This window comes from Lemur catta, chromosome 12, assembly GCF_020740605.2.
Source record: "Lemur catta isolate mLemCat1 chromosome 12, mLemCat1.pri, whole genome shotgun sequence".
Classification (NCBI taxonomy): Eukaryota; Metazoa; Chordata; class Mammalia; order Primates; family Lemuridae; genus Lemur; species Lemur catta.
This window is the reverse complement of record NC_059139.1, coordinates 53,840,578-53,855,359: the sequence shown is the minus strand read 5'-3', so window position 1 is coordinate 53,855,359 and position 14,782 is coordinate 53,840,578. Positions and strand designations below refer to the sequence as shown.

Sequence of the window (14,782 nt, the reverse complement as noted above, 5' to 3'; positions counted from 1 at the left end):
TTTCAATGATTATATTTTCAATTCTAGATATTCTCTTTGTTCTTTTATCATAGTATCATGTTCTTAACCTACTGTTCCCTTAAATATTTGAATATTTTAAACATAATTAAGATTTCTTTCAGATTGGTCTTTATATGTGGTTCCTGGAATATTAATTCTGTTTCTGCTATCTGCTAAAACATTCTTGCTCTGCTTTTTTCCCTGTTATGCTTTATAATATTTAAGCATGGCTCTCCTCTAGCTAGAGTGGCAAGTGCTCTGGGCAGAAGTGGTCTCAAATGAAGTTTGCTGGTTTGCCTTTCTTGGAGTCCCTACAAGTTTCACTAGTTCTGGACCAGTTTTGAAAGTTAATTTCTTAACTTGGTTTTTACACTTGAGGCAAAGTATTCAATTTTAAAACTCCTATCCATATATAACATAGGCTTAGGGTTCTGATTTTCATTGAAACTTTTATTCACTCATAGTCCTTAGAGACTGGTCTGAGTTTTATGCTGCATGGTCAAAGGGTAGTTCTTTAAAGATGATTTCATTACCTGGAGATCCCTTCCAGGTTCCTCTGTTTATATGGGGAGCTCAGCTCTAATTCCTTAAGAGGCCTGTGGCCTCAGCATTCCACCCAACTCAGGCATTACACACACAGTCATCTAGACATATATCTAGTTCAAATATTCCATTAATGTACAGTGAAGCTTTAGTTCCCATTGACCACTCTTGTTTTCAGATATTCTTCATATGTGGCATCTGAAGTTTTCCCTTTCTTATGTGCATAAGCGGCAATGTGTCCGTGTATCTGTTTGCTTTTAAAATTACAAGATTTAATCTAACATTTGTTGGAATCAATGTATGGTTGGGTGGTTTCCTGTGTCAACTCAGGCTATTACCATGATGAACAACCCATATGGCTCTGTAATTTCATAGTTATACATTACACTTATCTAATTTCTTCCTCATAACACTGAAAAATAGATATTTTCATTTTGCAAAAGAGAAGACTGAGGCTCAGAGAGATCAAGTAATGGTCTAGTGTCACATAGTAGATAAGCAGAAAAGCTGGGATTCATACTTATATCTCTCTGACTGTGTTGTTTTGAGGTGAGGCAGACAGAAATGAGACACTAGATAAATTATGTCCTTTTATGATTTTGAAAAACACGTCAGTACAAAATATTACAGAATATAAGAAAATCTTAATTAAGGAATCCCTAAAAATATCACACACCTTTTCATAACTTTGGTCTATATGCTATCAAATGTCTGGAAGATCCATGACAACAAAAAAGGGAGTCTTGGAATATATCCATATATTTTACATGATCAATTCTGAATAACAAGTTATGATAATGAAATATAATTCTCATATTTCACATAACTTTTGAAAAGAAGTAATAATTAAAATACCTTACATTCCTATATGATTTTACAGCTTCTAAAACATTTTCACATACTTTCTCTCTCAGAAGCAGATGCATATTTAAGATGATCATCACTATCAAACCTATCTACCTTTCAAATACCCTATTAGCTCTTCTGAATAAACAAAAATAAGAAGACAAATGCTTCCTATTTAAGGAATAATTTTATATATTGTGTTTGGATTATTTCAAAAAGCAAATAACTAACTTTACGTAACTAATACCTAGTGAGAACAATTCATTCACAGAGAAATAGGAAATAAATCTGTAGAAGTCATCTTTAATCCAGCTATAAAAAAAGAAGAAAACACAAAAGAAATACAGAACATCCTTTGATAAAACATCTAGTTAAAAGTATTCTAAATTTCATTAAAATGAAAATATACATACCTTAAAATATTTAATAGAATTTATTAATTCAATTCATTCATTCAAAAAATGCTTAATGAGCATGTACTATGGATGTGCCAGACATTGTAGAGATACGACAGTTAGACAAATGAAAGTACCAGCTTTATAGAGCTCACATTCAAGTGATGACATCTTAGATAACATTTTAGATATCCTCTCAGGTATCATCTTAGATATACTTTTATGTTCCTCCCCCATGAATGCTGTGCTGATTATTATGAAATATTTAATTTTTGAGAGAGAAAAAATATGAAAAGAAATTATTTATTTACTCTTCCCCTTTAAAAACTGTAAAAAAGGTACTAGTTACAAAAATGTACTTGAACATTTCCTATAAAAGGGAATGTGAAAATCTGACTGCCTGTTTAGAGCTTCAATCCTGAAAAAAAAACAACTTGGTCACTAGTTTTGAATTTTGTGCTAAGAACATCTGGAAAAAGCACAGCTGTAAGCATTCAACGCTCTAAAACTTCAGTGACCAGGAATAAAAGCAATGGAAATAATAAAATTCACCAAGAATGCAGCTGAACCACATAATAAGGCATAAAACATGAGCAGGCCAACATGACCAAACAACAAGGAACTATTCTCAGACTGGTAGGAGCCAAAAAAGCATCACTTTTACACTGTTTGTAGGTATATGAAGATAGAAGTAAGGAAAGGAAATTCTTTCCTTCGGATACCTATATAAAACTAACCAAAAGACTAAACACATCCTAAGCATGTTTTGGAGCTCAAAAGACACACAGCTTTATCGTACCTTTAGGAATCTAGATGGTATCACGTCATAAGCCCACTTCACTACTTCATTTACTAAAAAATCCTTTCTCCACTAAGCTCTTACCACTATTTCCATATAGGTCACCAAATATCTATGTTTAGAACAATCATAAGTGGAACTAATTATTTGATAATAAAATGATCAGTAAAGATTAATTTACTCTTAAATAAACTTCAAACTGCTCCAAAGACAGGTGATATCTTACGCTGAAGCAATTCTTATAAAAGTCACAGTCATCAATCATGAACCTACTTTGCCATTTAACCCTATGATATAACCCTCTTTAACACTGAAGTGATGATAGACCACATGATAATTAGAACTCAAAAACATTCATTAGATAGATAAAGCATTGCTAGTAGAAAATAAATCAGTGAGTTTAGTGTGGGGGAGATTAAAAGGAACCCCACATCTTTCTAATATCAGCCAAATGAAAAGAGAAAACAATTATCCAGATTGAAGGTTGCAGCAATCAAAAAGTTAAACAACAAAACAGGATGAGATACAGGAAGGAAATCCATCTTCATGTTTCAATTATTTAATTGTTTCAATGTTCTTAATCATATTATTATCATCTGTAAAGTACCAAATCACATTTATGTATTTATAATAAGCTTTAACTAAACATGGAAACAATGTTATGTTATTTGATTTCATATTTTGTCCCTGAAACTTAAACAAGAAAACAGAAAGGAATAATGAAAGGCATAAAACACATGTGAGATTTAATACTTTATCAGATAACTTTGAAGATAAAATTACTATATAGTGCATTATAAAATTTTCTGTTTAAAAGAAAACTTGTTCAATACAGGAAGCCAAAATGTTAACAAGCCACCAGAGAATACAGAAGTTTGATATCACATTTTTGTCACACTAAATTCCATTAGCTAGAAAACAAATGGTAGCATACACTGTATTTATGATCAATGTCAACAATAAATAGACATAAAGGTAAAGTTTTCATTCAAAAATATTCTAACTCTAAAATGAACAGCTCATTTTCTTTTTTTGCTAGCCAGTTTTATATATTTGAGATATCCTTTCATTCTTTCAATCAAAAAATATTCATTGAGTAAGTCCCAAGTACTATTCTAAATAATTATATAGAGTGGTTGGCAAATAAGGTATGTCTCTTGCTCTCAAGGTAGATCTGTATTATCTAGTGAAAATAATATTCATATTAATAATATTAAGAACAACTGCCAGCACAATTTGTATGACATAAAGAAAATGTTCCATAAATGTAAAGTTAATTTAAATTTCTGGTTAAATTAAGGGTTAATCAGAGTACTCTCCCCCACCTCACCTTAATGATAAAAAAATTCAAACAATATATCATCATTGCTCTTTGCCTTGGTAAATGAGGCTTACTAACTAGATTAGAATTTAATCTCTTCCTTTGATAATTAAGGCTCTTGAAGCACCTCAAGGTCATTTGTCTGACAATAACATCACATGATACAGAACATACCATCTGCCAATTAGAAATATCTGAGTTATAAATACAGTATTCTTTACATACAGGCAACCACTTCATCTAGGACCTGTCCCCCCAGCTGTGCTGTTAAAATAGTTCTTCTCTTCCAGATGACCAGCATTAACTTATTGCCATAGTCTTTAGCCCTGTGCACTGTCCTTCACCCTAAACAAGAACTGTAATCTGGGCGCACCTTCTCTGGCCATACATAGCACCAACCTGACAAATTCGCCTCTACCCCTGTACTTCAACAACCAACCAATAACTAATTTCTCTTACATAGAAATTTACAAGTTAAATAGATACTATAATAAGTATTACAAACATTACTCTTGAAATTTCTTTATTTTACAATAATCTCTAGATCAACATCTCTTGTTCTGTGTCATAAAAGATGAATTTAAAAAAATGCAAGTATAAATTCAGCTTGACTGTTTTGTATAACAGAATTTGTAACATTCAAGAAAGCAGCAAAATTTCACAATGTATTATAATTTTAAAGATGATATAATAATTATAGTAATAAATTCTACGGAAATATTTCATAAGTTAATAGAAGATACAAGTAGTATGTAAATTACCATGAAAAAATTATTTTACCGTAAACATCATTTACAACATAACTCTAGAAATGACTGTTGTATAATTATAGAAATAGTTCTTTAAATCTTCAACAAAATACTTTAGAAGGATATTAAAACTTTGCTATATGAGTAAAACATAATTCTAAATTTTTTGTCTTTATATCTGCCATGTTCCATACATGATTTGAGGGTCATTAGCATTTTAAAAGATTATCACCAAAGATTAAAAACATCAAAAGTCTATTTCATAAAATCATAGCCAAAATCCTATATATGGGTTTGAACCTTGCATTATCAAGCCTTAGGCTATGGTTCTGTTTTGTTACATATGTAATACATGTTTACTGGGAAATAATTCAAACAAAAATCATACAAAGGAAACAGAGAACCAGCACCACCCCATACCCACAAACCAACACCAACCCTTTGACCCAGTTAACCCCCTTCCTCAACCTCCCAGTATTTTCCTAGAGTTCTGACAGAAGATACATGTAAAATGTATTATTTATGTTTTCCATAAAGAGATCATTTTAAAACTCTGACCAAGTCCCACTTATTAAGACTCAAATGGTGGCCAGAATTTGCTGGGGCACATGCTTGTTTCTCTATTAATATCAATTATAAAACATGGTATTAAATATTACAAATCTTTATATAAATTAAATAGCAATAACAAGTAAAAGTAATATTAGTTCTACCCAATATGTATTGAAGAAATATCACTAAGCACTGAAGAACAGCACATTTACATTTTACTTTTAAAAACTTTGTTTTTAATATTACCTGTCCCAGTCCATGCTGACTGCCCATCAGTAAGTGTAATAACAAAACCAGATCCTAGTGTTTTCTCCCAAGATATTTGCAGAAAATGAATTATGTTGGGTTCAGAAGTAAGACAGATTCTGCTTACTTTTCTTTCCATTTCTTGATACCTGTAATGGAAGAATAAAATTCATATTTTTACAAGAAATTATAACTCAAACAATGTTATTTTCAGCACTGGTCTCTCAGATATATAAATACCAAGGAAATAGGAAAATAAGTAAAACAAAAAACTGTAGAATACAGTCAACCACTAAATTTAGTAAATCATAGTTTTGTTCAATATTGACTCCCAACTTTTACAGATGAGAAAAGCAGAGGCCCATAAATGGAAAATGATTTGCTCAAGTAATGGAGATGAATAAAAATTACCATCTCAACAATATGGAGAGTAAATTTTATATTTTCTTTTCCACAAGAGTCAATATCCTCGTTCTCTACCACAAAAGAAGTAGTTACTAGAACTTGTGTAAATGACCTGGGAGTGATATCAGGATGGGAATGTGACTGTAATTAGTGAGGATAAATTTGACCAAGTATCTTAGTGTCTGTCTGGAAAAACACTATGTGAAATGAAAAAGGGGAATAAGCACAAATATAGGAAAAGAAAATCTCAGAACCCAACAGATGGCAGTACCCAGTTATGCCTTTTTAAGAAAGGGATGCCCAGGCTCAGTGACTCAAACACTCTGTCCACTGACTCAAGAGCACCCTGTAATAGAAATGGTTTATATCAGATTATCACAGCCTGAAGCCAAAAACTTTTTTTTTTTTTGCGTTTTAAAAATTCTGTATTGAAGTTTATATACATGCAGAAAAGTATATATATGAACAATACAACTTGATGAATTTTACAACTGAACAAATCTATTTAAGCAGTACCTAGATCAAGAAGCGGAACATTACCACTAAGAACTCATTCTCATATTCCCTCCCTTCAGGTCACTACCTCTCCAAATAACCACTATCCTGTCTTCTAGACTTCATGTAAATATAATAATATAGCATGTTCCATTTTTTGCCTGGCTTCTTTTGCTCCACATTATGTTTGAGACATTCATCCACATTGCATCTTATGGTTGTAGATGATTCTCAGGGTTGTATAGGATTGTATTATATGAATATAATACAATTTCTTTATCCATTCTCCTGGTGATAGGCATTTGGGTACCTTCCAGGTTTTGACTATTACAAACAGTGCTGCCATAAACATTCTAGCAAATATCTATGCATTTCTGTTGGGTATATACCTATGAGTAAAATTTCTGGATTAGAGGATACGTTCAGTTTTGGTACTACACAGCAACCGTTTTTCCCTTTTTTTTTTCCCCTCTCTTTTTGAGATAGGGTCTCATTCTGTTGCCCAGGCTAAAGTGCAGTGGTGTCATCATACCTCACTGCAACCTGAAACTACTGGACTCAAGTGATTCTTCTGCCTCAGTCTCCCAAAGTGCTAGTATTACAGGCATGAGCTACCATGCCCAGCTATTTTTCTAACATGGTTGCACCAATTTACAATCAATCAGTGTATGAGAATTCTGATTACTCCGCAACCTTGTAAACATTTTCCATCTTTATAGCCATTTTGGTTGATATACAGTGTCATTACATTGTGATTCTAATTCACATTTCCCAAATAAGTAATGGATGTTGAGTCCTTTTCATACAGTTTTTACTGGACATTTGAATATCCTGTTTTGTGGAGTGTCTGTTCAATCTTGTCAAAGTTTTTATTCAGTTGTCTTGTTCTTATTGATGATCTTATTTATCTGTTCTTTGGGGTTTTTTAAATCTGTTCTTAATGAGTCCTTTTATAAATATATGTATTGTGAGTATCTTCTCCCACTCTAAGTTACCTTTTCACTTTCATAATACTATCTTTAGATGAAAATAAATATGATTTATCAAATTTTTTGTGTTATGGTTAGTACTTTTTGAGTCCTGCTTAAGAACTCTTTGGTCACTAAGATGTTCTCCTGTGTTATCTAAAAGCTTTATAATTTTATCTCTCACATTTAGATCTCCAATCCGTCTAGAATTGTGTATCATGTCAGGTAGGGGTCAAGACATATTTTTCTACATGGATATTTAATTACACCAGTGCTATTTATTGAAGATCATACTTTGCAATGCAGCATTTCCTTTGTCAAAAACCATGTGACCAAGTTATGTACGGGTCTATATCTACATTCTTTATCTAGTCTCATTAGTCACTATGGCTAGCAATCCATCAATCCCACACTATGCTAATGACTATAGTTTTACAATAAGTCTTAATAACTGATACTGTAAACCTCCCACTTTTGTTCTTCTTCAGGATTGCTTTGGTTAATCTTAAGTCATTTGTATTTCCATACGAATTTTAAGATGAGACTGTCAATTTCTGCAAAAGTACCTAGTGGTGTTTTGATAGGATACTTTGTGGAGATACGACAGCTTTCCAATATTGAGCCTTCAAATCAATAAGGATGGCATGTCTCTTGATCATTTAAGCCTTATTTCTCTCATTACTATTTTTATTTTGAGAGTAGAGGTCTTGTACTTCTTTTGCTACATTTGCTCTTAGGTATTTGAAAGTAAATTTCTCAGTGATCCAAGTTAACTCCCTTACACTGATTTCAGATTTACTAAATAATCTGTTCATACTTAGATCTCACTACACATACATTTTACACAGAGTAAAAGACAGCTCTAACAAAAAAAATTCTTTCCCTTGGAAAAACTTTGCATATGGCAATAGGCATTTCCCTTTCCAATTTTGAATCTCTGATCTTGATTGAAAAATTCTAAATCCTACAGAGGAAAGAAAAAAAAATTCTTATTAAAACTAGTATCAGATAACTGAAAGACTGCCTTGGTTACCTGGACTACTCCTACAGCACATCCTACAAAACATCTTTGAAGGTTCTGTTAATTGATATTCAAACAAAATATTCACGGATGGTTAATTATCCTTTGTCCTAGGGAAGGCTGTCCCAATCTTAGGTCAGTAAAATCAATAGAATCTAGCCTGCAACAGTCAAAATTAAATACTAAGAAGTCAAATTATTTACACAAAAGCACCATTCCTCAGATTCCATTAAACAATAAAACAAAATAATTTCACCATGCAGAAATAGCTGGAAGAAATATCTCTATTTATCATAAAATGTATTTTTTACTCTACACAATAAAGAGCAAAAGAAGAATTAAAAGTACACAAGCTATTAATACTATTGGAAGTTAGGGCTAGAAGGGAGTCAAATCTAAGATAATCATTATCATCCATTTGTTAAATAGTTTGCAGTTTCATAGGAGTTTTATTATTACTTCAACAAACAATAAAAATCTACATAAAATAAATATTTTAAAAATTAATCTCACCCTCCCCAAAACAACTATGTTCATTTGCCCATTTCCCCTCCACGTCCCTATCTACAGACACATATAATGTCTAACTGTCTTTTAAATAAATATCACTTCATATTCCATTTTAGATATACTGAGAAAAAAAGCCTTTTTGTCATGTAGTTACAGAGTTTCACAACTAGCATTCTTAGTGACTACATAATAATTCATTAAATGCCATAATTAAAGTATGTTGACATATGTTAGCTTCCTAATCTTCACCAGAACCCTACAAATATATTATAGGAACTATTAGCACCCTCATTGCATGAATGAAAGACAGAGGTGAAGTTTAATACCCAACATCACACATCTAATAAGTGGTGATGAAAGACTCAAATCTACCACCTGCTCTTCTTATCACAGCACTTGGCCTGTAATTAGGAATGAAGAAGTCCAGCAGGGCTGAAGTTAAGAAAAATCAGAACTCCAAGAGTTTCTAAAGTTACTAGGTAAAGAAACAGGGTTTGACCACAAAAGAAGTGTGAGCAGGGAGCTTCTGCCTTGTGGTAAGCATTGCCAGATGAGAAGCTGTTCTTCTAAGACTACTCTAAAATGAAACAAATACTTTTATTTCCAGTCTCCCATCAAATGGTAGTTAACCAAGCTCATATTCTGCAATCATATAAAACACAGGAAACAAAATAAATCAGTCTTGATTCTGGATCAAGCTACAAAAAAGAAATTTACAACTCTGATATCCTATATCTTATTGATAATTGACTGCTGAACACGTCTACCTGGGATTCCAAAGCCTGTGCCTGTCCCAAAGAAGGCTTTAAGCTGTCTCAAATCTGTTATGCATGGATTTTACTCATTTTTCCTAGCAATATCAATTGAGAACATACAAATTAAGTCTAAATACACTTATATATGGTAGGCCTTTTCTCAAGGCTAAACATTTTCTGTTCACTAAAAACATTTTAATAAAACATGATTTCTAATACCCTCACCATTTTAATTATTCTCCTCAAAATTTACGCCAAGGGGGGTCAGAGCAAGATGACTGAATCAAAACTTCCAGCGATCGTCCCTCTGCACAAACACCAAATTCAATAACTATTTACACTAGCAAGCTCCTTCAGAAAAACCAAATCAGGTTAACAATCATACTACCTGGTTTTAACATTATATCAAGGAAAGAGGCACTGAAGAGGGCAGAAAAGACAGTCTTGCATTGTCTACGCTACCCCTCCACCATCTTCCGGCAGTGCTGAACCAGCTCCCCAACAGAGGCAAAATCTGTGTGCCCAGGCGGAGGGAAAGTGAAGTAATTGTGAGACTTTGCATTGAAACTCTGGGCCACATTGGCGGAGGAGAATACAACACAGAGAATTCTGGCAGTGCCCACTGAGAAAGCATTTAGACCAGCCTGGCCAGAGAGAAATCCTTCCATGAAATCAGAGTTGTGGCTGAAAAAAGCAGGCTGGGGCCTGGACTAAACCCATAAGGCAGTTGGGCCACAAAGGCTACAGTCCGTGGACAATTCTTGCAGCTGTGCTGGCTTGGAGCCAGTGGATTTGAGGTACACATGACCCAGTGAGACACCAAGCCTGTGCCTGTGTCACCCCAAACACAATTATAGGCATTGCAGCTCAGGAAGAGTCTTCTTCCACTTGGGGAAAGGACAGAGAAGAGTTCAAAAGATTTCATTTTGCTACTTGGGTACCATCTCAGCTTCAGTAAAGAAGACTCCTGAAGCCCCTGAGTCCAGGCTTCAGTTCCTGGACAGCATTTCTGGACCCACCCCGGGCCAGAAGGAATCACTCTGCCCTGAAGAGAAGGACTCCGTCCTGACAGGATTCACCACCTACTGACTAAAGAGCTCTTGGGCTTTGAATAAACATCAGAGGTACCCAGGCAACAGTCACCATGGACTTTGAGTAAGACTGGGCTGGCATCAGGTGCAACCAGGCACTGGTGGCCACAAGGGAATGCCCATGTCACTTCTCCCCAGCACAGAGAGTGATGGAAGACAGTGAGAGACTTTGTCTGGTAATCGAAGGAATTCTCCCCTATCTTACCAAAGTGACCAAGGCAGTACCACCAGGAGTCTGCAAGAATCACAGCATTACTAGGTTTGGGACACCCCCAGTGGTCATACAGCTGCAGTGACCAAAGACTTAGACCACAACACTCAGTTCCACTTGAACATCTGGAAAGCCTTCTCAAGAAGGACAGGTATAAACAAGCAGACTACAAAGATTAAAATACATACCTAACTCTTCAATGCCCAGACATCAACATTCACAAATATCAGGAACATCCAAGAAAACATGATCTCACCAAGTGAACAAAATAAGGTACCAGTGACCAATCCTAGAGTTATGGAGATATGTGAACTTTCAGAAAAAGAATTCAAAATAGCTGTCCTGAAGAAGCTCAATGAACTTCAAGACAACACAGAGAATGAATCTGGAAGCCTATCAGAAATTTAACAAAGCTTGAAATAATTAAAAAATAAAACAAAACAAAAAAAAAGAAAAACAAGCAGAAATTCTGCCACTCAAGAATTCAACTGACAAACTGAGAAATGTATCAGAGTCTCTCATCAGCAGAATTGACTAACTGGAAGAAAGAATGAATGAGCTTTAAGACAGGCAATAAGAAAATACACAGTCACAGGAGAAAAAAAGAATAAAAAAGAAGGAAGCATGCCTACAAGATCTAGAAAATAGCCTCAAAAAGGAAAATTTAAGAGTTCTTGGCCTTAAAAAGGAGGTAGAGAGAGACACTGGGGTAGAAAGTTTACTCAAAGAAATAACACAGAACTTTCTAAACATAGAGAAAGATACAAATATCCAGGTAAAAGAAGGCCATAGAACACTAAGCAGATTTAACCCAAACAAGACTACCTCAAGGCATTTAATAATCAAGCTCCCAAAGGTCACAGATAAACACAAGGTCCTAAGGGAAGCAAGAAAAAAGAAAAAAATAACATATAAAGGAGCTCCAATACATCTGGCAGCAGACTTCTCAGTGGGAACCTTACAGGCCGGGAGAGAGCAGCATGACATATTCAAAGTGCTGAAGGAAAAAACCTTAACACTAGAATATTAAATCTTCCAAAAATACTCTTCAAACACGAAGGAGAAATAAACACTTTCCCAGACAAACAAAAGCTAAGGGATTTCATCAACACCAGACCTGTCTTACAAGAAATATTAAAAAGAGTTCTTCATTCTGAAAGAAAAGGACATTATTAAACAATAAAAAATCTTCTGAAAGTATACAGCACACTGGTAACAGTAAGTACACAAAGACAGAATATTCTATTGCTGTAATTGCAGTATATGAACCACTTAAATCTTGAGTAGGAAGACTAAAAGACAAAACTATCAATAATCATTACAACTTTCTAATATATAGATTGTATGAAAAGATATGGATGGAAACAACAGAAGGTTAAACAACAGCAGGGATAGGGTCAAAGAGTAGACGTTCTGCTAGATTTCTCTTTGCAAGCAAAGTTGTCGTAAGTTTAAATTAATTAGTTATAAACATTTTTTGCAAGCCTTATGATAACCAAAATTTTAAAAACCTGCAACAGATATACAAAAAATTAAAACACACTACCAGAGAAAATCATTTTAACAAAGGAAGACAGGAAGGAAGAAAGAAAGAAAGAAAGAGAGGACCACAAAATAACCAGAAATCAAACAACAACATGGCAGTCATAAATCCTTATCTACCAATAATAATGCTGAATATGAATAGACTAAACTCTCCAATCAAAAGAAACAGAGTGGCTGAATGGAAAAAAAAAAAAAAAAGAGCCAACCATATGTTCTCTGCAAGAAACCCACTTCACCTACAAAGATACACATAGACTGAAAATAAATGGATGGAAAAAGATATTTCATGCAAATAAAAAAAGAGCAGGAATAGCTATACTCCTATCAGATAAAATAGATTTTAAGACAAAAACTGTAAAAAGAGACAAGTTCATTATATAATGATAAGTGGGTCAGTTCAGTAAGAGGACATAACAATTCTACATGCATAAGTACTCAATACTAGAGCACCAAGATATACAAAGCAAACATCAGAGCTAAAGAGAGAGATAGACCCCAATACAATAATTATTGTAGACCTCACCATTCCACTTTCAGTACTGGACAGATCATTCAGACAGAAAATCAACAAAGAAATATTGGACTTAATCTGCACTATAGAAACACGAACCTAATAGATACTGACAGAATGTTTCATCCTAACAGCATCAGAACACATGTTCTTTTCCTCAGCTCATGGATCATTCTGAAGAACAGACAATATGTTAGGTCACAAAACAACTCTCAAAAAATTCAAAGAAATTGAAATCATATCAAGTGTTTTCTCTGATCACAATAGAAAAAAACTATCAGTCAGTAACAAGATAAACATTGGGATATATACAAACACATGGAAATTAAACAATATGATCCTAATTGACCAGTGTGTCAATGAAGAGATAAAAAAGAAAATTTAAAGTTTCTCAAATAAATGAAAATGAAAACACAACATATCTATGTAACTATGGGATACAGTAAAAGCAGCAATAAGAGGAAAGTTTGTAGCAATAAGTACCTACATCAAAAAATACAAAACCTTGAAATAAACGACCTAATGATACATCTCAAAGACCCAGAAAAGCAAGAGCAAACCAAACCCAAAATCAGTAGAAGAAAAGAAATAATAAATATCGGAGCAGAAATAAATGAAATTGAAACAAAAAATTACAAAAGATCAATGAAACAAAAAGTTGTTTCTTTGAAAAGATAAACAAAATTGACATGACTTTAGCCAGACTAAGAAAAAAAAAAAAAGAAGGCACATGAATAAAAGCAGAGATGAAAAAGAAGACATTACAACCGATAGTGCACAAATCCAAAGGATAATTAGAGAGTACTATTAGCAACTGTATGCCAATACATTGGAAAACCTAGAAAAAAATGGATAAATTCCTAAACACATACAAGCTACAAAAATTGAACCAGGAAGAAATCCAAAACAGAAATAAACCAATAACAAGTAATGAGATAGAAGGAGTAATAAAAAGTCTCCCATCAAAGAACAGCCCATTCATTACCCAATGGCTTCACCGCTGAATTCTACCATATATTCAAATAAGAACTAATACAAATCCTAAACTATTCTAAGAAATGGAAGAGAGAATACTCCCAAACTCATTCTATAAGGCCTGTATCCAAAAGCAAAGACACAACAAAAAAACAATATCTCTGATGAACCTAGATGCAAAAATCCTCAACAAAATATTAGCAAAGCGAATTCAACAACACATTTAAAAAATTATTCATCAGGATCAAGTAGGATTCATCTCGCGGATACAAGGATGGTACAACATAATGCAAATCAATCAGTGTGATACATCATATCAACAGAATGAAGGACATAAACCATATGATCATTTCAAAGGATACTGAAAAGCTTTTGATAAAAGTCAACATCCCTTCATGATAAAAACTTTCAAAAAACTGGGTATAGAAGGATAAAAATTCTGTTCCTGTGATCTAACACATTTATAATCCTTGCCTGACCCTGTCATTTAAAAATTTGACAAACCTCTTCTAAGTATTCAAGTCAGGTATATAAATTTTTGAGCAGGACAAGTTCAAGCACAGACCTCTGCAGCCCAATATTAGAAGGCTCTAGTAGACATCAATGATCAATACTACTGGGTATGCCACTCACATCTTCATCTAAGTCACAAGAATATAAGGAGAATCTTTGGCAAAATCTACCTACTCTACCAGTCTAGTAATGCTATGCAAAAGGGAAAACATGGAAATAAGACTGAGATATAGTGATCTTACTCTCATTTCTAACAATTAGAGGTTCTTTTTCTATGAATTCAAAAGCAATTCTTATGTTAAATCACTCCAGAATCTGGCTCAGATTGATT

The 14,782-nt window shown here is 33.7% G+C and overlaps 1 protein-coding gene across 1 annotated transcript in view; it reads right to left on the bottom strand.

Moving 5' to 3' along the window:
* The window catches only part of XRCC4 (X-ray repair cross complementing 4), a 221,872-nt gene that overhangs the window by 188,916 nt on the left and 18,174 nt on the right, over window positions 1-14,782 (bottom strand). Inside the window, exon 2 of the mRNA XM_045566379.1 lies at window positions 5,452-5,600. Coding sequence (XP_045422335.1) covers window positions 5,452-5,590 — 139 coding nt within the window. The 5' untranslated portion in view covers window positions 5,591-5,600. The remainder of the gene's footprint in view (window positions 1-5,451; window positions 5,601-14,782) is intronic.